Source organism: Rosa chinensis, chromosome 6 (assembly GCF_002994745.2).
Source record: "Rosa chinensis cultivar Old Blush chromosome 6, RchiOBHm-V2, whole genome shotgun sequence".
Classification (NCBI taxonomy): Eukaryota; Viridiplantae; Streptophyta; class Magnoliopsida; order Rosales; family Rosaceae; genus Rosa; species Rosa chinensis.
This window is the reverse complement of record NC_037093.1, coordinates 61,661,482-61,686,521: the sequence shown is the minus strand read 5'-3', so window position 1 is coordinate 61,686,521 and position 25,040 is coordinate 61,661,482. Positions and strand designations below refer to the sequence as shown.

General features: G+C 37.7%; 5 protein-coding genes across 8 annotated transcripts; 1 reads left to right on the top strand and 4 right to left on the bottom strand.

Annotated features, from left to right (window-relative positions):
• Window positions 1–252: 252 nt before the first annotated feature.
• On the bottom strand, window positions 253–5,427 carry LOC112171967 (putative DNA-3-methyladenine glycosylase YfjP). The gene is made up of 2 exons (XM_024309097.2): window positions 4,147–5,427; window positions 253–804 (listed from the first exon to the last, which is right to left on the bottom strand). Exons 1-2 carry the CDS (start codon window positions 5,238–5,240, stop codon window positions 783–785), a joined length of 1,116 nt encoding a protein of 371 aa, XP_024164865.1. The 5' UTR covers window positions 5,241–5,427; the 3' UTR covers window positions 253–782.
• A 5,573-nt stretch (window positions 5,428–11,000) lies between these two features.
• On the top strand, window positions 11,001–15,351 carry LOC112169593 (sugar transporter ERD6-like 6). The gene is made up of 18 exons (XM_024306649.2): window positions 11,001–11,418; window positions 11,502–11,564; window positions 11,665–11,754; window positions 11,900–11,959; window positions 12,051–12,116; window positions 12,208–12,273; window positions 12,365–12,440; window positions 12,746–12,810; window positions 12,898–12,990; window positions 13,075–13,155; window positions 13,263–13,347; window positions 13,587–13,633; window positions 13,724–13,786; window positions 13,872–13,931; window positions 14,017–14,082; window positions 14,172–14,231; window positions 14,668–14,782; window positions 14,960–15,351. The coding sequence occupies exons 1-18, from the start codon at window positions 11,224–11,226 to the stop codon at window positions 15,070–15,072; spliced, it is 1,464 nt and encodes a 487-aa protein (XP_024162417.1). The 5' UTR covers window positions 11,001–11,223; the 3' UTR covers window positions 15,073–15,351.
• Window positions 15,352–16,230: 879 nt separating this feature from the next.
• On the bottom strand, window positions 16,231–18,309 carry LOC112169592 (3-ketoacyl-CoA synthase 4). The gene has a single exon (XM_024306648.2). The coding sequence runs from the start codon at window positions 18,097–18,099 to the stop codon at window positions 16,546–16,548; it is 1,554 nt and encodes a 517-aa protein (XP_024162416.1). The 5' UTR covers window positions 18,100–18,309; the 3' UTR covers window positions 16,231–16,545.
• A 1,796-nt stretch (window positions 18,310–20,105) lies between these two features.
• LOC112172512 (7-methyl-GTP pyrophosphatase) lies at window positions 20,106–23,292 on the bottom strand. Of its 4 annotated transcripts, none has more exons than XM_024309885.2 (10): window positions 23,204–23,292; window positions 22,976–23,047; window positions 22,810–22,884; window positions 22,425–22,514; window positions 21,672–21,770; window positions 21,029–21,098; window positions 20,856–20,947; window positions 20,685–20,726; window positions 20,519–20,599; window positions 20,106–20,334 (listed from the first exon to the last, which is right to left on the bottom strand). In XM_024309885.2, the coding sequence occupies exons 1-10, from the start codon at window positions 23,231–23,233 to the stop codon at window positions 20,263–20,265; spliced, it is 723 nt and encodes a 240-aa protein (XP_024165653.1). In that variant the 5' UTR covers window positions 23,234–23,292; the 3' UTR covers window positions 20,106–20,262. The 4 variants fall into 4 exon arrangements, with proteins under 4 accessions (XP_024165653.1, XP_024165654.1, XP_024165655.1 ...); XM_024309886.2 differs by having other exon boundaries at window positions 21,672–21,752; XM_024309887.2 differs by lacking the exon at window positions 21,672–21,770.
• Window positions 23,293–23,800: 508 nt separating this feature from the next.
• On the bottom strand, window positions 23,801–24,507 carry LOC112171726 (protein RADIALIS-like 3). The gene is made up of 2 exons (XM_024308864.2): window positions 24,129–24,507; window positions 23,801–24,010 (listed from the first exon to the last, which is right to left on the bottom strand). The coding sequence occupies exons 1-2, from the start codon at window positions 24,410–24,412 to the stop codon at window positions 23,986–23,988; spliced, it is 309 nt and encodes a 102-aa protein (XP_024164632.2). The 5' UTR covers window positions 24,413–24,507; the 3' UTR covers window positions 23,801–23,985.
• Window positions 24,508–25,040: the final 533 nt, after the last annotated feature.

Below are 25,040 nucleotides of genomic sequence, written 5' to 3'. Positions count from 1 at the left end.
TTTTCTACTAGTAAACTACAATAAAAAAAAATAATTAAAAAAAAAACAGAAAACACAAAATAAAAAAGAAAATACACATTTTCTCTCAACACCCAGTGAAAAACTGAATATGTAATCTTTTCTAACTCCATGAATCAAAAGTCGAGGGAATTACCCCTCTCTATCCTCCTCTTGTTCATAATCACATCACCTGAACCTGAGGCATACAGATTAAAAAACCAAGACCTAAACATCTTTGCAATTATGCCAAGCGAAAAGCCAAATAACATACACCCAGGAAGAGTGCAAAACAATCTTTAAAGCATATCTGTCGAAAATAAATGTCTAAAAGTACACATAAACATAAATGCACAAAGGTCATGTCGGGTACTAAGGGCAATCAAAATCAGGTAAATGTGATTTAGATTTAAACCACAATCACCAAGAGTGCCATACCACATACATCTAGAAGGAAAATGCTTTTCTGCTTTTTATGCTGGACCTAAAGGCAAAGGCAGCAAAATATTGCAGTCTATAGTAAGTGCTATACGACAACTTAAAACCAATATCTTTCAAACTAAAGACCAGCAAACCTAGATCATAGACAGTATTTATTAATCAAAATGCATAATTACTGAACATATTCAATGTACTCTCATCCTCACAGGCCTTGAATGCCAGCACTTTTAGCAGCAAACCATATTTCCACACTGAGAATCAGTCTCGCACTTCTTTTAAGTATTTCCGTCAATCCAAAATGGATGAAGATGAGAAACAGACAAACTTCACGATTCCACTCATAATCAAGGTCCCCAGGTACAGGCCCTGTATCACATGACATGTAAAAGGAATAAATCATCAAGAATGCATGCATTATACCACCTACCATAAACAAAGAAGACCAAAATCTCCTAAATAGCTCAAAATATAATTTACAGTATAAGGGAACATAGCTGAACAGAATCAACAGATCAACTCATCCAATATGGTAATCCAGTAAAAAGGCTTCAATGTTCATCGCCAAAATAACACTTTCCTTATCCGCAACAATGTCATAAATAACCACAATCAACTACCAGTACGCAACAAAAGAAAAATGGACCGCTACCAACCATTGAACCAAACAAGTAATTATAGAAACTCAAATCTAACAAAGAAAATACTCGAGAATCAATTTTGAAAGATAGGTATACTATTGTGCCCGGAGGGCGGAGGCAACTCAAGCAAGTGTCATCCACCTTTCTCAAAATTATGAGACTCCCAGGGATATATATATATATATATATATATATATATATATATATATATAAGGAGAGAATCAAGAGAAAAAATAGGTCTTTATTCACACCCAGTAAAGTATACAAAATCATTCAATCACAATATGGGTTATCAGAACATATTATAACACCAAACAGAGAATCAGTAATGAAAGTAACTGGACAGCTCGAAGGTTTAGCGCAGGCTCTGCTAACAACAACTAATCGGTTAGATGTTGAGCGAACAAGGAAATAATAACATAGAATATTGTTAAAAAAAACAAAAATATTGAGCCCTGCAGGCCGTACATATGTCTATATGTAATTATGTATCTTGTGAGGGAAAAAGGGACTGCATTCGATCAAAAAGGGAATACAATAAAGCATCATTACTTAGTGACCCACAATTAGACAAATATGTGCATAGAACGAGAATTCAAGATCCCCGGATTAGTTAAGGGCAAGCCCCCATACACAACTATACCATATCTCGGTTAAAAGTTATCACAAAAACCAACAGACGTCTTGTTTTACCTTAGGAGCTGCTTCAGTGTCACAGTTGCTACCACTTAACTCAATAACAAACCATTACATTCTTATAAAATGCCATTTACATTCATCCTAAAAGTGGGGAACAATTACACGAAGCCTAAGCAACCTTCTTTTCTTAGTTGGTTATACTAGACCAACCCGCCTTTTTTTTAGGGCTAGTTACCTTTTCGGTCCTTGTGGTTAACCCACTATTTCCAATTTGGTCCTGGTGTTTATCTCCATTAAATTAATAGTCACTTCCAAACAATTTTAAGATATGTCGCGCACGTGGGACGCATATGGCGATAGTCTTTTCTCCTCGACCTGACTAAGTTAACAGAGATAAACACAAGAACTGAATTAGCCAAACTGGAAACGCCTAGCCATTCTAGAACTTGAACAATCATTTGGTTTGTTTACTCATTGACTGCTCTGTTCAGCCCTAAAAATAGAAACTAAACAGAAATCGTCACTTGGGTTGTCCGACAAAGACATGAGATTTGGAAAATTGGATAAATGGGTAAAACTGGACCAATCAGGTAACAAAGTTGGCAGAGATAAACAGAAGAACCAAATCAGCCAAATAGGAAACGCCTAGCCATTCTTTAATTAGAACAATAATTTGGTTCATTTATTCTTTGACTGCTCTGCTCCGCTATAAACTAAAGAGAAATGACCACTTGGGTTGTCTGATAAAGACACGAGAATTCAAGGAAATCAGCTAAACGGGTAAACACAGAGACCAATCAGGTAATTATCTTTTGGGCGGGTTTGTAGTTGGGTTGAGTGGAAATTGAAGATGGACACAAGAACAAACTGGATCAAATTTGAAACACATGGATTTGCCTAAAGAAGTAAAACATGCAAAAGAGGTTACCCCTTTTTTGGGTCCTAAAATAGATCAGCCCCGCCTTATGATACCCATTTGTATAGTTATATGCCAGTTTTATGTTTTGGGCTAGTAAATGCTCCTATGAGCAAAGTCCAAGATATTTCCTTGCTTCAACGCTTGGGAAGAGTATCCAGTAACTAAGCAGAAAGAAACAGATTGAAAACTTACCTATAATATTTGGCATTCTAAGACGAAGCTAACAAACTATTAAGAAATTAAAGAAATTGATTTGAGAAGTATGTAAGGAATTCAAGCAGTAAAGAAAAAGAGTGCTAGTTATAGTGGTAACTTCTTTCTTACATAATTCAAGCAATACCAATTTCTTCAATATAACATGACGCACATTTATATAGTTATCTTCTATTGACTGGTTATAATCTGTTTAAGATAGGAACATATGTGCCAGAAACCGGTGAGTTGCGAGAGTGCATAGGCAAATAAAAAATTCGAAGAAGCTACGACAATAGTATTAACATTTTCATTTATGACCAAAAAAGATAATCCAGATGCTTATTAATCCATGCTCATGTTTAAGAAAATGTAAAAGAGTGCTTAGTTTCTTCATACACTTAATATGATGAACCAAATAATGTTTATCTTCTATTTCAATGGAAGAATTTTTCCTTTTATGTTTTTTGCACATGGAAAGAAGGCCAAAGGTGGTTCTTCTATCTTTATGTGTATGCCATGGCCAGAAAGGTATATCCACAAAGGTACATCTGACATATTATGTCGAGATGCTGTTCTTTTTCAACAGACATAATAAGTGGCTATATTTTCATTCCCTTCTCCCTTTTACTACACCAACAAAAAGACGTACGTTATCAAGTCTCATGTATCCAGGTCCAAAACAAAGAAATGCAGGGATCACTAAGGATGAGCATCAAAAGAATATAAAGATACTTAGAATTTCCGCTTACATTGCAGCATAGTACTTGTACAATAAGCACATGCAACAAACGATTAGAATATATCAAAGGCCATACAACATAAGTGGAATGTATCAAAGGCCACAGGGAAAGGCATGCTTAGGAAAATCATGCCGAGACCATACTCCCATAACAGAGGACACTTAAAAAGAAGGAGCAGCACAACTGTCAAACTTTGGGAATATCACTTTTCAGTAAGAGCAGAGATTCACACATCAAAATTCAAAAGAAAGCTTTCCAGCGAGAACAAAAGCAGTTAAAGACAATTCATTTTGCCATTCACCATTATCCAACTACACAAACACGATACCTTCCTCCAAACCAAATAAATAACATCCTTAATGAGTTAATGGAAATGTGCAAGGTTCGGTCCCATAAACAAACGTTTCAAACATAAATTTATCCGACACTAATTTAACAAACAAGCAGCAGCAAAATTCAAAAGTTTAAATTAACTTCAGTGAAGGCATTTGCCATTTCAACGAAAAACAATGATAGGATACACCAATAGAAATGCAACGAAATCAAGAACTTAATATTTAGGTGAGAGTTGCTATACCCAATATTAATTAGGCTGCTGAGCGAATCCATAAGCTGCTGTTGCTGAGGATGCTGCGGGTGCTGCGATTGTTGTTCCTCCTCCTGTTGCTGCTGCATTGGTGCTATAGCACCTGCGGCAACCGCTGCCGCCGTAGAAGAAGCTCCCTTGGATTCAACATACCTCCACAGATACCAAGCTGCGACTGACCTATAAGGCCGCCACTTGTCACACAGCGTCTCCATCTGTGAGGGCCGAGGCAACTCCTCAAGCCCGTAGAGGAGCTGAACACCTTTGCGAATCCCTAGGTCATTCACCGGAAGCACATCGGGCCGGTGCAGCGAGAAAATCATGAACATGTGGACAGACCAAGAGCCAATGCCACTGACCATGGTCAGCATTGTGAACAACGACTTGTCGTCCATATTTACAATGGCAGCATCAGAGAGAATTCCATTCTGGTACTTCCTGGCCAAGTCATGGAGGTAGCTGGCTTTCCGCCCGGAGATTCCGATTTGCCGGAGCTGTATAGCGCTCTGGGCGAGCACGCTCTCAGGATTGACGCAGGCCTCGCCGCCGCAGAGCTGGATGAAGCGCGTGTAGATCGACGTGCCGGCCTTGTAGGCGAGTTGCTGGTAGAGAATGCTACGGGTTAGGGCAAGGAACGGAGTGTGGAAGTTGTCGAATTGCGGTGGTTGGTGGGCGTCGATCAACGGAATCAGAAGCGGATCGGCGTTCCGGAGATGCCGAATCGCCGATTCGACCTCGCCTTCGCACCGGAGAGGTCGGCCGACGGCTCTCGGAACCGAGACGGCGCGTGGCTGGACGATCTTGGACTTTGTGGGCCTGGGCTTGGGGTTTTCGGGCGCGGCGGCGGTTTGTTGAGATGGATTCGGGTCTGAACTGTCGGGCGAGAGCTTCCGGATCTTCCGCGGGCGGAAGGGGATTTTGGAAGGGGGAGAGGAGGTTAGGGGCGGAGCATTGGTGAGTTCGGTCGGAGTTGGTTCGGCGATTGTGGTGGTGGCGATAGAGTCATGCTGCGGCGGCGGTTGAGGAGTCTCAGACTGAGGTGGTTCGGTCTGAGCCTGAGTCTGGGGCTGGGTTTGCTCTCCCATGGGTGAGAAATTGAATGGCGGATCAACTAAAAATGCGGGTCGGGTTCCGGTGCGGCGACGGCGACGGCGGAGGAGATGTGGTGGTGGTTTACCACAAGGGTCGAATGAAACCAATCATCGGAAATTGAGAGAGAGAGTTTGAAGAAGCGACTACGAATTTGACTGTAACAAGTTAAAATAAGTTTAAGGGGACAATAACTCATTTTAATCTCTTCGGTGTTTTATTTTATTTTATTTAATTTAAATTTATTTTTATTTTTTTTGTTTCTCACTGCGAGTGCCGAGTACGACTCTGAATTCTGGTTTATCCGTTTTCTCCTCCGTTACGATTTTGGTGTTTGACGCTCCGTTTTAGCGCGTGTTACACGTGAGTAATCACAACTCATAGTGCAACAGTAGTGTGGATTACGATGAAGAAGAAAGGAAATCTCAATGAGCCCAATTTAGCCCCATTTTGACTGGACAACTATTGTTCAAAAGCCTCACTCTTTCATCTGCTAGTGGATTGAGCCTGGCAGGCCCAATTAATGGGCCTAAACCCAAAGATCATATCCACATCTTGATCTCAAGTGAGCAAGAAAGCCTTGTGTTTCAGACTTTCAGGCAGTCGAACCACTAGATTAGCTCGACTAATATTAAAAAGACCATATATACATCTTTTGTCACTGCGTTGGCAAATCCTATTTCGGTTCAACAGTAACCCCTAATACATCTTGCGTTTCACTCGAACTACTGAAAATACTTTTTCTTTTGTTATGTGTCCTTCCAATGGCTAGGATTTTAGAATGGGGTGGGCTAAAAAAATATTTTTATAAAAGCTAGTTTACTAATTCTTTTAATTTTTTTTCTTAAGTTTTACAAACCACATCTTATATTACAGACATATCAAACAATCAAATAACTAACTGATTAAACAAATGAACATTATAACGTTAGATAGAAACTTGATAACAGAAGTCTAAGACAAGAGAACGTACCTACTCAAATTGCACCTTACGCCCTTGAATAGAAACAAAAACTTTAATTATTGAATATGCATCATAATTCTCGGCCAACTCTTTTTTAATGTGGACAATCATGTTATCAGCCAAAAAGTCATTCTCCATCTTGTTGCACAATATTGTTTTGATATATTTCATAGCTAAAAATGCTCTTTCTATAGGTGCTGTAGAAACCGGCAAATAAGTGACATGATGATGCTCATTAGATGCAAGTGGTGTACTGCTATTATGATCTTCTCTTATTTTCTTGAGCCATGAATCAAGAGTTTTTGCTTTCTTGGTTGGTGGATTATGATCAGACATTATATTTAAATATGTACTCATCACCAATTGACAAATGCAACAATAAAATCAAGTAAGCAAATATTATAAAATCAAAAGTTAAACACAAACACTTCTCAGCAATTCATTAAACGATAAAACGAAGAGCCAACTGATCAGCAAAAAAAGCAAACCCATAATTCCAAACCTTAATCGAAAAAGAAAAATACAATCTAAGAACTGATAAAGAATCCAACAATACATATGGAGTCAAACGTTGGTCAGTAAAAAAATATATATACCAGTAGCATGTACACCTCTTAAACAAAGTCAGCAAGCTAAATTAATATATTAATCAAGTAGCAATAGCACGATAGGAATCAAATGGATTTGATTAATCAATTGTGAACTAAAAACAAAAAATATATGAATTAAAAACCGAAGAGGTGCAAAAGATACCCAAAAGAAAACTTGAAGAATGAAGAGGGAAAACGGCAGTCAACATAAGAACCAAAGTTTTTCTTCTGGGTTTATTGATTTTGGAGAAACAACAAGAGAAAAAGGGAGGTTCTAGTTGGACCTCCAAATTTGATATTTAGACATCTCCTACTTATTAAACCTCTAATTAACTTTTTTCAATACTTAAAAAACTAAGTACACCTCCTTAATTTTACCAAAACGCCTTTAAACAATTAAATATGTATCTTCAACAATTTGGTTTTTTATCTTATCTCTATCAATTCATTCATGAAGAATTTTGTGAGTAAGCTGCATACATTTTTTGTATACTTCAGTGACAAAATCAGAAAGTGATTTTTGGAGGATCCGAACAAGTAGACAATTACAAAGATTTTTCTATTAATCCAGATCATAGTTTTTTTTTTTGCGCAATATGGATGGTTCTAGAAAAGACTTTGGTTCTCAAATAAATAATATATTTATACATTGATTAAATCTAATTAAAAACTTGGATCTTAATCGGTAATAACTACACCAAAATATTCAATAAATTTAGTTTAAGGAAATTTCAAATTCAGATTATTTTAAATTTACTTTTGTATTAAATGATGAGGCTATGTATAGAAATTAATTATCTTTACTTAATTGTTTTAGGTAAATTATAAAGTTATATAGGTAATATAATGAATTTCAAAAAAAAAATTTGAATGTTATATTAATAGGAAATGTAAGAAGAGTATTTATTTTATTTTTTTCCCCTCTTTTCTCTCTTTGTCCTTATTTTTCTTTTCATATGAGTTGACAAAATCTATTAATAATTAAAAAAAGATGGCGGTCCAAAGATCAAATTTAGAGGTCCAACTAAAACCTCCCAGAGAAAAAAGTAGACCTAGTTTACTAAAAAACACAAGCTTTTTATGCGACTATACCTCTTAAAGCAGAATAGAAAATAAAATCAAATTAAATACCTCAAGAAAATAAATAATATATATATGATCAAAAAAAGAAAAAAGATAACATATGGACTAAGTTAATAACATATGGGCTAAGTATAGAAATTTGGGGTGGGCTAATTTTTAATATTTAATTTTTTAAACTAAAATTAAGCTACAAAGTAATGTTTTTTCAAAAATTGGGGTGGGCTGTAGCCCATCGGAGCCCGTGTGTAGCTACGCCTTTGTGTCCTTCCTTGATTTTGAGTTTGCTAGCTGAAAGCATATAGGAAATTAGCAAAGAAAACACTCAATTTGTAATAATAATTAATACTATTATGGCATATTAATACTATTAATAGGTATGACTTCGATGATTGACGTACATAACACAACACTAAGTTGACTATATAAAGTTTACCAAGGAAATGAATCCCTCTTCTAATTTCTTGAGTTTTTATATATATTTTTTTATCAGAGATGAATTTCGATAAAGAACATACAATTGGTTTAACAATACAACAATTCCACAGAGGATACAAATATAAGATGGTGGTAACCCATAAAACAAAATAGAAACAGAAAGAGCCCGACCTAGATTACTGGAATCAAAAATAAAAGATGGCTTGGTCATTAGAAAACACGAACTTGATATGGTTTCAATGCCATCTTCCTTTAGAGTGTGTTTGGATGAGGGAAAAAATGATGGAATTTAATTGAAAGTGAGGATTTCATAATTCCTACAAACTAATTCCCTCGTTTGGCATTATGAGATTGGAAATCTTAAATTTTTCTGTGGAAAAAAACGAAGGAATTCATTATTTAAATTTCCCACTTCAATTCCCATCAAAATAGGTGTCATTTACGAATTCTTTTGCAGTATTCAATTTTCATTTCCAAAACAAGGCTTTTTTCTATTTTATTTATTTTAAACTTTTTTAATTTATTACACATTTGAAATCCTAAGTAGATACAACCAAACAATAAAAATTGCAATTAATGGAACTTTAGATTGATGGAATCAAAATATTCCATCATTTATAAATTGCTACGGATTTCATAATTTTCTCATCCAAATGCACCGTTAGGCCTCGTTTGGTTGCTGGAAAGAAAATTGGTTCCTAAGTATTTCCCAAGAGCTGGGAAAGTAAATTTCTCACTACTTTCCATACCAATGTTTGGAAACGCCGGGAAAATAATCGGAAAATGTATTTTACTTTCATTTCCAATGTTTGGTTTGTGCATGAATAGGAAAATAGATAACATCAATTTTTCAATAATATCCTATCTATCAATACATAAACAACTCTGGAAATTATTTTATGCACCGACGGTGTAAGTGACCCAACCCTTATAAAATAATCTCAACCCTTGATATTTATTATCAACTTTATTTTTAATAAACAAAAAGTGTAGTTAATGCAATCTAACCATTCATTTATGTTGGTGCAAGTGCACGGCGGTGCTCTGAATAATCTCTGAATAAAAAGTTTATTGGATAATTTGTTAATAACAACCATTAAAATAATTTTTAGAGTAAACAATTAATGTACAATTAATGCAGAGAAAGTATGAAGGAAAATGAATCTCATACTCATAGGGTGTGGGAGGATCAATTTTCCCCCTGTTTTCCCTTCATGCAGGAAAGTTATTCATTTTTTTGGGTGTACCAAACATAGAAAAAGGATTAGATTTCCCTTCCCAACATTTTAATTTCGCGAACCAAACCAGACTTTAGTTGCTGAATAGCATGAAAAGATTGAGACCTACTATCCAACACCCAACTGATCTCCCGCCACCTTTGAAGGGATGGTAAACTTCAAAACTGGGGAGTGTTCCGCACTTCCGCTACAGAATCAATGTTCGCCACACACAGTCCACACACTTCACTAGAGACTAGACAAAGACAAGTCGACCAAAAGTAGTTGGCATAGCTAGTACCATAAAGTTTGGTATCCACGTGCACCATGCTTATTATTACCATGGAGCTCAATCAGTATAAATAATATATATTTTTTTGTTTTTTGCAGTAAAAACTAAAAACATTCCATCTTATAAGAACTTATTTTACACATGAATACTATTTCGACCAAAACAGATACCTGAGCAAATGATGAACCCAGAAAATGACGCTCGAAGAAGTAACGACTGTTAGGTATAAAAATTGGTTCTTAACCTACCAAGCTAGCTATATAAGTTAAAAAAATCACGTGCGTTTCTTTTTTCTTTGTTTTTTGGTTTAGTGTAATGATAGGAGCATAAATTATAATGTACAAGTTGATAAAATCAAAATCGGCAGACATTGATATTTTATTTTGAGGTTTCCTTCTTGGATTCAATAGTGACAGCCACGAGGATTGACTCTATCCACAAACTCTTGAGGAGAGCTACCCCTAGAAGAATAATAATATATTCTTGGAATCGATTAACAATTTTGACAGTAGATAGTTAATGATAGTGTTCACCTATTCATTAATGTTAATAGTTAAAACAGCTCAAATGGTTAAATTACATATAGATTTGTTGTCTTTTGTTTTTTTTGAGAAGTAGAATTACATACATTGAAAATCATCAGCTATTAGTACATCGAATGACGACGACTGTGACTCATGTTGTATCCAAATTTAAAATACAGAAAACAAAATTGTTTTCTTAGAGCAATTCTAACAGATTCCCTATATTTTGATTTTTCTCTACTTTAGGGAAAAATAAGCCTCTTTTGCTCCAACAGATTCTCTATAACTATCTCAATTTTAGGGAAAGTGAGGAGAGAGAAAACCAAATTCCCTATATTTACAGCAAACTCCAAAATTTTAAAGAAGAATATGGAGATTTTATAGATTACTGTAAACTAGGAAATATTTTGGAGTTGGAGAAGAAAAATAGGCTAAAGATTTGATTTTTGCTTCTCTATAATACAAAAATTATAAAAAAACTGTTGGAGTTAGCTCTTACCTATAATAATACATGCGTTCCCTAACAGAGATAGGCTTACTGAGTAATCGGTTGGGGTTACCAATCACACGGTCAGTCATTTTACGCCACGTGGACGAAGGTGAAGACCGGTAACACAGTAAAAGCGTGAGAGTGCGAGTAACGGCAAGGCGTCTAGATGGGGACTTACAGCCCCCAGCAGTGGTTCACCACACCGCGATAACCAACAATGATCAAACTGTATTATTGGTCTGCATAGCTTCTTGTTGTTGTTGTTGTTGCGGTGCCTCGTGTTTTGTGTGTGAAGGCATTTTAACAAAACCCTTATTTGTGGGTGTCTGGTTTTGGCCACCAATCTTTGGTTGGTTGCTGTGATCGCAGAGAAATTAAGCGAGAATGAGTTTCAGGGAGGACAGTGGTGAAGAAGGGAGGGATCTCAGGAAGCCGTTCCTGCATACTGGGAGCTGGTACCGTATGGGTTCCAGGCAGTCCAGTATGATGGGTTCGTCTCAGGTCATGAGGGATAGCTCCATTTCTGTAGTGGCTTGTGTTCTGATTGTGGCCTTGGGTCCTATCCAATTCGGCTTCACTGTAAGTAACCCAGCTGAGCTATTTGGTTCGTTGGGAGTTTAAACAAATGAGAATTAAACCGACTTGCTTGTTGTTTGTTGCAGTCTGGGTATTCTTCTCCGACTCAATCAGCAATCACCGCTGATCTTGGACTCTCAGTGTCAGAGGTTTGAATTGAGTTCCGGTTTTTTTTTTTTTAAAAATGGAATTTTGTGATTTTGATTTCTTGTTTAGTTTTTAGCTTCTAATACTAGTCTTGTGGTTCAGTATTCTCTTTTTGGTTCTTTATCAAATGTGGGCGCCATGGTGGGGGCTATAGCCAGTGGTCAGATTTCTGAGTATATTGGGCGCAAAGGGGTAAGCTTTTGGTCACTTACTCACTCTAACCATTCATTCCTCGTTAAGCATCATCCTATCTTTGCCGTAATGTTCTTTACTTAATTCTGAGTTGGTTCTAGTGCTTGAGATTTTAACGGCCATTATTACTCTGTGTTGGTTGCAGTCTTTAATGATCGCCGCCATTCCTAATGTCATCGGCTGGCTTGCCATATCATTTGCCAAAGTGAGTTCTATCCATGTTCATTGAAATGTAGACTAGTACAAAATGCAATCCAGCAAAGTCTTTCTAATATCGAGTTGAATTCTTTCCGTAGGATTCTTCATTTCTCTACATGGGAAGGTTGTTGGAAGGGTTTGGCGTGGGAATAATCTCGTACGTGGTAATGATCAGTTGTTCAATGCTGTGATTCTACAATGGAATTATTCAGAGAGTTACTGTGATGAGAACTAACTTGGTGATCATATTGTTAGGTGCCCGTATATATTGCAGAGATAGCGCCTCAAAATTTGAGAGGCTCTTTGGGTTCAGTCAATCAGGTTGCCCTTTCTTACTGGCTACTTTTACCTGAGTTTTCTTTCTAGTTACTATATTACATTACTAACTTAAACTATAATCTTTGCTCTGCAGCTCTCCGTAACCATTGGGATAATGCTGGCTTATGTGCTTGGACTTTTTGTTCAATGGAGATATCTTGCAGTTTTGGGTAATCTTCTACAAAGTTCACTCTGCTGTTCACATCACTTGTTAGGAACTATTTTGGCATTATTATTTCCAGTCTGATTTTACTTGGTTGATGCTAGTCATGGATGTACAATTTGTCTAACCTCGATTGACTTGAAAGAATCATGAACTTGTTTGCATGCTAATGGTAATGAGAAATGTTAGTGCAGACTTCCATTATGTGATCATATTATTATTGAATGTTTATCCTATTGAACAGAGGATTTTTTTTTTTTTTTTGATAGGCAGTTTTATATTGATGAAACTTTTCAACTTATTATTTTTCAGGAATATTGCCTTGTACGATATTGATACCTGGGCTGTTTTTCATTCCAGAATCACCTCGATGGCTGGTAAGTTCAGAAAGTAGATTTTCCTTGATCATTGTTAGATAGTTGGGTATAATATTTCTGTTTTCCTTTGGTCGTAACATCCAACAGGCAAAAATGGGTATGACAGACGATTTTGAAGCCTCTTTGCAAGTTCTACGGGGATTTGATACTGATATTTCCGTTGAAGTGAATGAGATAAAGGTAAAACCCACTCTTCATTCTCGAAAACATTTAACTCTAGGAAGATTACCTATAAAAATAATTTTCTTCCTATATATTGTGTAGAGGTCTGTGGCATCAACAACCAGAAGAACAACAATAAGGTTTGCAGAACTCAAACAAAGAAGATACTGGCTTCCTTTAATGGTATTAACTACAGTCCAAAACATTTGGTTCTCTGTGTAGCCATGTTGCAATCTCAAACTTGATGGATATGTCAAACCATAACCATTTCACTAATTGTTATCCTGCAGATTGGAATTGGATTACTTGTTCTTCAACAGCTTAGTGGAATTAATGGCGTTCTATTCTATTCCAGTACCATCTTTGAAACTGCTGGTAAGTACTAAGCAGTTTAGGATGTTAGGATGTTATACAGAACCATAGGAACACTCTCATGTTCTTTGTCACTGGTTTCGTTTGACCCCCAGGAAGTGTGTAGATGTACCTCCGTTTGTTGTGTATAGAGTACAATTGTATGCACACACATTTGCATTTATTTATTCTAAAGGAAAGGTGACTCTGAATCAGCTTTGTTTCATATGAAATGTCGCTTATCAATTTTAATTTCTTTGTAGGGATTACATCAAGTAATGCAGCCACATGTGGCCTTGGTGCTGTTCAGGTACAGCGTGATAATAACTTGGAACTTGGCTTCTCCTTTTACCCCAATATTCTCAACCTTTAAATGTAACAACAATCTGTATGTATTTAGGTCATAGCAACTGGTGTGACTACCTGGTTGGTGGACAGAGCAGGCCGTCGACTTCTGCTTATTGTGAGTTTAAGTATTTTTGTAACTTTGGGTCATTATTTTATTAATCATTTAGAGAAGTGGAAATATTTTACACTTTCCATTGTAGATCTCCTCCGCTGGAATGACAGTTAGCCTCCTAGTTGTTGCTGTAGCATTTTATCTAAAGGTACTAAATCTCTCATGTTTGTAGAGAAATCTTGTAGTTATATGCTTGTTTTGCATATCTTCTAAGCAATTTCCACTGATCCCAGGATTATGCAGTGGTTGATTCAGGTTTTTATAGCGCGTTGAGCATCATTTCTGTGGTTGGAGTTGTGGTAAGTTTATATTTTAATTATCATAATTCAGAGAAGATTTCTGTTCTTTTTCTGCCTGTAAATTCCTTTGTCTTGCACTATTCTTTCAGGCCATGGTAATTGCCTTCTCTCTGGGTGTAGGAGCTATTCCATGGATCATAATGTCTGAGGTATGTCCATGATGTAGCTTTTTTTGATAAAATATATGCTCTTCTTGTGAGGCTTGCAAGAGTTATGAATGTAACCATAAATGAGTACCTGCCAGTTTATTCTTCTACAATTTTAGCAACTACCTCTTCCTTTTCATACTGTTAATAGATGTTTGCACTAGCACACTTGTCTTCCGATATATCAAGTTGCCTTCAAGGTCATGGAAGCAGATTAGTCTCCTTGTATACCAAACCTTCTTCCTTGTTGTGGCCAGTACCAAATTCGTTTGCCATCTTTAGAGTTTTGAAGAGGGAGCAACACCCTAGTCTTGACTGTACTTCCATCTGAAAAAGCATCTAGTTTTAGACTTTATTATATTGAGCACAAAATTTTGATCATGTCACTTATTGGAGTTTTAAAGAACTCATACAATAAACTGTAAATTTTGCAATGCAGATTCTTCCGGTTAATATTAAAGGCCTTGCTGGAAGTATAGCGACACTTGCCAATTGGTTTACAGCCTGGGTGATCACCATGACTGCAAACTTGCTACTGGAATGGAACAGTGGAGGTTTGTACATCTCGTTCCTCTCTCTCTTTCTTACTCCTTCCAGCGCTATGTTGCCTATTCTTTTACTGTCGTCTATATTTATCCTTTGTTATTATTTAGATGTTTGACTCCTCTCTTCGTTATGATTTTAGCTTTAAGTGACTTGGGCTAATGGGGTGTGTCTTCAATTTTGAACAGGAACCTTCACCATTTACATGGTTGTGAGTGCTTTCACTGTAGTGTTCGTTACCATTTGGGTTCCCGAGACAAAAGGCAGAACTCTGGAAGAGATTCAGTGGTCCTTCAGATGAGGTTTCCTTTCCCCTTCTTTCATATTCATTTGCCAGTGCCTTCTTCAGTTGGAAGAAACCAATTCTGCAATCCCATTTTGAGAAATTCCTACAGAAACTGTGTGACATCGAGCGTGCATATTTTTGTGGCATAAAAGCAGGCATCTTCTTCAGCCAGCAATGCACTGAACTTCATGTTCTATTGCTACATTCATTGTTCTTCTCTACAACTATAATCCAACAATTGTCGTATACTTTATTAAATTTATTAAATCAATTTTTCGAGCTCCCAGTTTTCAATTGTCCTATATACTGTGTGTACGAACTCGCTCAGTTTCATTTCAACCCCACTGGTTCTGATTTGGCAGAGCAACTTGTTTCTTAAAATTTAGGTGATCAGAAGGTCGGAGCCATCATCCCCACCAATCGGTCTACTGTTGATCCAGCTGTAAGTGACTAAAACAAAGCAAGCTGATTGTAAATGACTAGTAGACGTGAATTACTAGTCTACCTATACATATGATACAGATAAAATAACTTCTTGTTTCCGAAAATTAGATTTGCATTTTGTCTATTTAAAAAGGGCATGGAAGATCATGGGGATCATGAAATGACATAATTAAGAGCGCTGGTCCTTGGTTTCATGAAGGAGACATGTCAATCGGCCGGGAGTTTAGGGTTTAGCCCTTTGTGCTGCTAACAAAAACCCTTAGTCCCTTAAGCTTCCTACCCAAAAACTAAAAACTTTCTTCTATGATAAACCGCCCTTCACGACCTTCATTCACCTTCAGCAGGCTGGCGTTGTATGGTACTATAGTACTGATCGAAGCTTTGGGAACTTTATGAATCTTCCATTTCTAGCACGACAGTATTTTCGATCTTTCTAATTTTACATGGTATAGAACTATAGATACTTGTTAGTTGAGAATAATCTGTGGATAGGGAACGTGAGTCCATGTCTCCTTCCTCGTCAAAATTTTGAAAAGGAAAGAAGGATAAGAAACAAAGATAACCCGACTTTCAGGTCTTTCAAGTATGTTGATCATGTGCTGCATTTGCCCACTTTTTAGATTAAAGACCAACACTCCATAGTAAGCAAATACATGTAACCAAACTCAGGACTAAGGTGCAAGTCAAAGAGCCAAAGCAAATTACTTCGTCAAAGCACAATTGACATCATCCACACAATGTTCATCTGAATGAATAGATTTTATTTCCATTTTATTTGCTATGAACTTCTTATACAAAGCTAAACTGCTCTATACCTAGACATAAAAAGTAGAGATACAGGACCATCCAAAATGGTAATTTCTGAAGGATTTATCTTGCTACGAATCACCAATGCAACAAATGCTGAACTCGAGCAGAGAAAAGCCACAATTTGACATCAGACTTGACATACAACAAAACAGAATAGAGTACAACATCAAAAACTGAGAAAGAAAAATGCAAGATAGTACCCTGAATGGAGAGTCTAACCAGAATGCTATTGAGCTACGAAACTACTTTCACGGGGTACTTGTCAATGCTGTCCTCCCAAGGACCATTACGAGATGGATTCACATTCCGCAGAGCCTCCCAGACTGCACTGTTACATTTGAAACCACTACCAAAGGCAATCTGCCAGACACGGTTGCCCTTGCGCATCCTCCCTTTGGCCTCTGTATAGGCCAACTCATACCAAATGGAGCTGGAAGAAGTATTCCCAAACCGGTGCAGAGTCATCCGAGAAGCCTCGACATGTATTGGCAACAACTGCAGGTTCTTCTCCAGCTCATCAATCACAGCCCTTCCCCCAGCATGTATGCAGAAATGATCAAATGCCAGCTTGAAATCGGGGATATACGGCTTGACATCCCCATTCAACAGCTTCTTAACCACAAGAGAAGAAAAGAAAAGGAGCTGCTCGCTTATGGGAAGCACAATAGGTCCCAAAGTAGTTATGTTAGTCTTGAGCGCCCCACCGGCAATGGCCATCAAATCTTTGGACAGAGAAACGCCAGTCTTGCCCTTATCATCCTGCTCCTGATAAACACAGCGGAACGCCTTGTCATCCGCACCGCGATGAGTCCTGACAACATGAACAAGCCTGTACTTGGCCCTCCTCCTATCCGCAGACTTATTGGACAGCAAAACCGCCGAGCCCCCAACTCGAAACAAGCAATTGGGTATCAACATAGACTTCTTATTCCCAAAATACCAATTCTGAGTAATGTTCTCAGTACTGACGACAACAGCATAAGTATTCCTATGAATCTGCAACAAGTCCTTAGCAAGATCAACGGCTATAACCCCAGCACTGCAACCCATCCCTCCCAAATTGAAGCTCCGAATGTTGCCCCTCAGCTTATACTTATTCACAATCATGGCCGACAGCGACGGCGTCGGGTTAAACAAGCTGCAGTTGACAACAAGGATCCCAATATCCTTGGCCTTCACATTGGTACTTGCAAACAGATTATCCAGGGCGCCATACATAACCTGCTCGGCCTCTTCCCTCGCCGCCGCCATGGACGGCCGGGGAGGGATGTGGTGCATCGCTTCGGGGGCGTAGGTCTCTTCTCCGAGGCCGGAGCGCTCGAGAATCTTGCGCTGGAACTCGAGCGAGGAGTCGTCGAAGTCGTTGGTCAGGCGGGAGTGGTCCATGAAGCGCTGGTAGGGGGCCTTGAGGTGGTCGGGGGGGCGGTAGCAGGCGTAATCGACGAGGTAAACGGGCCTGGGCCGGGTCATGATGTAAACGGTCAACCCGAAGACGAGGACGGCGGAGCAGATGATGACGCTGACGAGGTTGTACTGGAGGTGGAGCCAGAGGTGGCGGAGGTCGTGGAGGTCCATTTGGGAGGCCTCGATTAAGGTGACGATGATTAAGGGGATGAAGCACAAGGTCAAGAGATTGGAGATGAGATAATGGTAACCTAATTTCACGTACTTGAGATTCACGCTCTGGAGGAAATCCGGCAGCCTTCGGGCTTGGTGGATCCGAACCCCGACCTGACCTCCTCCGCCGGCCGCGGCGGCGGCGACGTGGGCTGGGCCGCCTTGGTCCATGCTGGCCCGCTTGTTTTGGTCACCACAATCTCGCGCGCGCCTAGAGAGAGACAGAGACAGAGACAGAGAGATATGACCAAGTAAAGTGTGGTATTTTATTCGTGGGTCGTGAATAATGGATTATATTTATTTAATGGGAAATGCCGTAAGGGCTACGGCGAATCTGGGAGGCCGGAGGAGTTGGACTTTTCCGATCTCGGAGAGGGTCAACACTCTGAGCTCAGAAGGAAGGATTTGACGGTTATATAACAGTTGCGTGGGAAAGCTGGAATATACGAATAGCCCACTGCTTCAGTAGATGCCCAGGCTTGACTAACGATTTTTTTTTTTGTTTGACTTTCGATTGTTTTTGTCACCCGGTAAACGGTGATTTCAAACGGTGAGTCATTGAAAGCATAATTGGATGACAAATCTTATTCGTATTCGTATTCGTATTCGTCTAGAACAATTCCTACTATTCCTTGTTCAGACCAAATAAAAAGACCTTACTGTTTCCTTGTTTCTTAGGCCGGCCTACAAATTCATCTATGAAACTTAAAAGGTGTCTTAATTTGGGTTGATGTGTCTTATTGATCAAGGCAAATAATCTGTTGGCTGACCGAATTTTCGAGTAAATGAAGATACGATTTATGTAAGGAGAGTCAAATTCACTCTCTATTTTACGATCTACTCTCCATATTTTCTTTTTTAGTATGTTAAATTTTATTTTTTACAAAATTTTGTGAGTGTGAATTTTATTCTAAAAAATAAAAAAATGAATGTGAATTGTAATTTTCATTCTCCTTAAATAAGTAAAAATCAAAGAGATAAGTGGATAAATGATTTCCAGTCCTTATGTGGACCACAAGTATTATAGTGACGGCCTGACGGGAGCCCAGCCTTGTGCAGCCAAAAATTAAGAATGTAACAAATAAAGAGGTCTCCAAATGTACAGTCTATCTATAACCCAAGGCTCATCAAATACAATAACACTACTCTCTTCGGTGATTTCTAGAAAAGAACGTGCCTAGTAGCGTCTACCGAAAAGAACAATTAGGACAATTGTTGTTCTTTGGGCCTGCCAACCCACATTCCACCAGTGGAAATCTGTAGTAGAAACTATGATTGGTCATTTGGTCTAAAAGATCACCTACGGAAACTGTACTGTGGCTCTAGGTCTGGTAAGTCAAATAAATCCTTCCCCCCAACCAACATAACATTAGTTAGTTATCTCTGTCTCCCTCACACACTCAATTAGGCAGAATATAGACCAAAACAACTCCGATTCTAGCTTAGTCTCAACAAAGAAAAAAGACCAATAATACAATATGAAGTAGAGGGTAAACAATTAGGGAGGTGTATTCATTTTAGAGTCTACAAGATTTTTTTGTATTTTAAAAGTCTATGAGTATTCAATTTTTACTTTTTATTTTTATATTTTTTTAAAAAGAGAATCAAAGGATTTCACTCCTGAGTCCTGCCCTCATGGTGACTCGAACCCATGACTTCGTACATAGATAGTGGGTGCTCTATGTGTATTCAATTGAGATTTTAAACAATCCTTTAAATTCTTGATGTATTCAATTAAGATTTAAAATTCTCCATTCAAATCTGTAGATATTTAAAATTATACGAATTTCATTAAATGCTGGATTTTGAAGGATTTTATAATGTTTTTTATACATATCAAAACTCAAAAACAATCCAACCACTTTCCAAGAGATTTTGATAGATTCTTTCTGACTCAAAAATTCACCAAAAAACAAAAAAAACCGCTTGACACTCGTCCATTTTGTCTTAGACCTATCTTCCCACTATCCTCCTCTGCCTCTGCTCTCATCTCATATAGTTGGATCCATACATCCATTGCTTTTAAAGAAGAAGAAAAAAAAATTAACCTACCAAAAACATCACAAGAACTTATAAAATCTAAACAAAGACTAGTAAATCAATCCATTAGAATCAATCAGAGTCCATATAGAATTTAAACAATCCGTGAATTAAGTAAATCCATGAATTATAAAAACTCAAACAAAATCTTTTAAAATCTGAATTGAAGGAGGGTTCCTTAGTTTTAACAAGCTAAATTAGTTCACAACAGATGCGTATACAAGGAGAACACAAGAACGTGCCAATTAGATAGATACCAGGTAAAAGAAAGAAATCTCAAATCGCCTATTGCAGCTACAGAGCTTCTTTAAGAAGTCTCTCCGTTATGTCTTTTGGAAGTCCCATCACACTATCAGTAGTCCCTACCTGCAAAAGGTATCACTAATTCAAATTTAACTATCAAGACATGGGATGCTAAGAGACACATGAATGTATGCACATATTAACATGATTGATTATTAAGGACAGATTTCTGAATGAAAATACAAAGCACTTAACATCTACACCTACTATTTACGACTTTGAACATAGATCAGATTAGAAAACCAACCACTTCCTTGACAAAGGGAAGAATCAGAGGATGCTCTATTATCAGACCCCCGGCAACTTTGAGTACCGTCCCTTCCTCAATCTGACATGGACGCAGGAGGTTCAATTGTTGTCTTGTCGCCAAAGAAAGAAGTGAAACAACCACAATGCATGAAAACAACTCTTACCAGCTTCTCAATGGCTTCATCTGGTATTTCATGGAAATAGATCTGCGAGGAATCACCAAACAGGAATTATCCTCAAACACATGTCTGGCCATTGCCATAATGTTGCACAAAAGCTAATCAATTTCATGTTTTAGAAGCTACATGATTATAATAAAAAGAATAAAAGGGTACCTCCACTCGGTCCCATTCTCCTTTACTGAATCCTGTTTTAAGGTTTGTAACAAGCACAGATCCCACTGTTGCTGCATGTCCTCCAGAATAGTCTGTAAATCATTGTTAGTGAAATAATCAAAGTCAAAAAATAAAAAAGCAGGGACATGAACTGGAATTAACCGTTAAATAACCTTTCAAAAATTGCCGTGCTTCTTCCTTGCTGGATGGTTTTTCCCTGACAGCACCTTCATAGACTACCACCTCCAGATCATTTTACAATAAAAGTAAGTAATAATACATATAAGGTTCACTGCATAGGGGACAATTCTACACTCCTACTTTCACAAACAAGTCAGATCACCAGGAGGCCATTTATGTTCAAGGACACATGACCACAAGGTCTGCAGAAGCAAAAGAAAATGGTATGCCAAGGCTCTTGTAATGTTTTGGAGCATCCAAAACATAAAATTGATTATAGATACTCCATAACAAAACATGATGAGGATAAGCAAACCATCTAGTTAAGACTAAAGTACACAATTCATTCGTAAAAAACTGAATCAAGTGGCATGAAAAGAGAGGGGCAAAAATGAAGTTTTGATTGTCATAATGTTATTGCATATGATAATCTTCCCAAGCATGTAATCTAGCACAACTTACGTCATCACTATACTTAAACTAATACTTCTTACTTCACTCCATTTCAGCTTGTAAAAAGGATGTGGAAAACTATTGAAATATGCATTTTGGTCTGTTCTTCACAAGATTACACATGCAAAACTCATATGACAAGGGTATAGAAACTATAAATATGTTATAAGATGTGGTTTATACTTGATCAGAGGTAATTAATAGTGTTGGTTCAGCATCCTTTACGTAGTCATCAACTGGGAGCTTAGGCCGGATGGCTTCTGCCTGAGAAGTTTCCATCAGCTAAGATAGGTAAGTTTTCTTTTAACCACAAACCAGCAATTTTATCAAGAAATGACAGTAACGTTAATAACAACATGCAGTAAGCACACAACTGCAACACAGAGAGCAGTAGCACACATACAGAAGCACAAACAAAACAGCTATAGTTACATGGAGGTCTGTATCCAAATTCAAGTAACCAGGTCTACGTATAAAGTACATGTCTAATAACTATGCATTCAGTATTCAATAATCAATCACAAGAAGCACATATACATATCCATAATTACCAAATGCAGTCAGAGTCTGTATATTCCTTTGATACATGCAGAAACAATATGGTATAAAAGCTCAGCTTTTCTCTTTTTTTTCCTTCTGACATTACTCAACAAGAATAACAAGCCTCTTTCTTTCTTTTCAAAATACATTAAATGAATTGACCAAAGTATCCCCAATAGTGCTGGATGCATTCAAATTGTGTTTGCTAAATCAGAAGAAAGTACTTAGGTCTATCATTGTAGGAACCAATGGAGTTTAGGATCCACGTGCTGGTGCCAAAACTATAAAACATTTTTACTTCCGTGGTAAAAGAAGGCCAATGTATCCTGCATAAATGGCTCTAGGTGATACCAGACTTTGATACAAAAAATAATAATAAAACAGAAAATGACATACTGTATCTGCGGCAATTACAATTGTTGGTTCAGGTTCAGCATCCTTCTCTTTACTATGGGTAGTTTGTATTTTTGATATGATTGCATCAGCCTGAGATGCAATTCACATTCAACTAGTATAAGAGCTTTGAACTAAAAGATCCCTCTAATCAAACATCAGGCAGTACAAGACAGAAAGCAAAAGAATTAGCTAGTAGCTCAAATCTTATCATAACATAGCACGCCCCAACTAAGCACAGAGATATATCCTTAGCTTTCAACCTTATCTAGCTAGCTACTAATATCATTTGTAAGCATGTGCCATTTTAAATTTTAACAAATTAGCAAAGAATTATTACAGTATATCAACTAAAGATAGGTAACGAGTATTAGAACGAAGACCACACCTTTGCCTGAGCAAGAACCATAACCAACTCCTCCGGTTTCTCCTTTCGGATGCTTTTTTCGTCAATGTCTGCAGTCTAAGCAATAAAAACAGAGTTCAATTTCCAAAATCATCGAAAGCGACGACGTTTCAAGTAGCTCATAGCAAAAAAATTGAACTAGTAGTACCATGAGTGTGAATTCATATCCCATTTCAGCCAAAATTTTCCGGCGAGCATTCGAAGATGAGCCCAAGATTATCTGCACACACACGTTATCAACTTCCAAAAAAATCGGAGCTGCAACCAAACAGCGCCCTAATGTCGAGCTTCGAAACCCTAGCTATGGTCCGAGCTTCGAATTGAGGAATGAGAAAGACGGAACTGAAATTTTGCAGAGAGAGAAAGTGTGAGGTACCTTGAACGAAGGAGAAGAATTGGTTTCCATGTTTACTCTCAGTCTCAGACGCCCCAACACTTGGAAAATGAGTCGGCAGAGATTCTGGGCTTTTTTATAGTCCTTCTTCGCTTTCTTTTAACGCCGTTTACTCCAAGTCAGTCGGCGTGTATTTTTTTTTTTTTTTTCCTTTTTCATTTTACTGCTCTAAACTCGTAATACATAAATAAAACATTTATCTTTTGGTAAATATTAGAAGTTCAATTCTCGGCGCTATTTAATTCTTTTTTTTTTTTTTTTAAAAGCCCATTTTGAAAAGATAAGTAGAATATTTTCTTATTTAGGTACGATGATATCTATATATAATGATTATTTTCAAACCTGAAAAGAATATTTTCAAACTTGAAGAATTAATTCATGTCGTTTCGTTCCGACATTTGAAAAGTGAGCACCATGGACGGTTCTGAAGGAAAGCAGCAATATTCTGTGTAAATTTAAATTAAGACCATAGCACGTTATTATAGTTTGTGCTGCTTACCAATGAGGAGGTTTCAATAGCTAGCTATAGCCAGTACATATTTCTCCTCTCCCCAAATATAACTAAGAAACAAAACGAAATATGAAGATAATGATAACGATTTGATATATTAGGTGAAAAACAACGACATGGGCTTCTTTTTTTTCTCAGTACATTTTGATTCAACTCTTGCTGTCCTAAATGTTGAAATGTAGGATTCTTTATTGATTATTCCCACTCGTCACGGATGATCTGTCTGGTTCACTCTTTATCAGCTCTTCGATTTTCACTGTAATTTCAGACTCTTGAACCTGCAAGAAGAAAAACTAGTGATGATCAGCTCTGTTCGGAAATTAAAGCAGCAAAATTAATTATCGATTAATTATTAGTGTGTACGTGTACATATAGAGAGATATACCACGTACGTACCTTTGGTCTTCAATGTCCATGGAATTAGTGTAGGCTGATCTGTTGCTCCCAGTTGATCCAGATTTTGATGATCTGGTGTAATTTGGCAATGGCACTTCGCCGGACTCAATCCGGTTGACATCTTCAACTAGCCTTTCATAGTGTCTCTTGACTTCCTCCGCTGTCTTACCACCCACAGCTCTCGCCAGATTGTGCCACCTATCCGGGGTATCCTTATCGTACACTGCTAGAGCATTCTCGAACATTTTGTTTTGCCTTGATGTCCACGATCCCGATGAGGCCATTGAAATGAGGGAAGATATATATGTGTTAATAGTATGATATGATTGATGAGGGTAATGATCGAGCTCAGGTAGCTTTGAGCAAAGAGATCGTGGCAATGGTGCTGTTTATATAGAGGTGTGCGGAGGGGAAGAGAATGAGGGATGTGGGGTCGTAGCTAGCTGTTGCTTTCCTTATAAAACAATGGGGCATTCTGTTTAATTTCTTATAACCTACGTGGTTTTGTTTCTCCTTTTTACTTTCCAGGTAATTAAACTCATGGATTTGCTCAATATTAGGCTTATAAGCAGCAAGAAAGATGAAATTCATGCCGACTTTGTCCCTTTGTCCAAGATAAAGTCATATTTCATTCATTTCTATGCTTAGCTCATCATGTTGTTCCTTGCACTACTTCCGTCTCTGCATCCAAAACCTCATTCATTCACCGTCCGTTACCACACTCTTTCTAGTTCTGGAATTTCTTGAGATTACCAAAACCAGCTTTGCATTAACCGTTAGCCGCGGAATTAATGGGCTAATTTTATGAGGGCATGCACCCCTATCATAGCTAGCTAATCCAGTGTTATGTTCACATCTATAAAGATCCATGGTGGTTGTTGGAGGACACCTAATTAGTCTCCAATGAAAGGC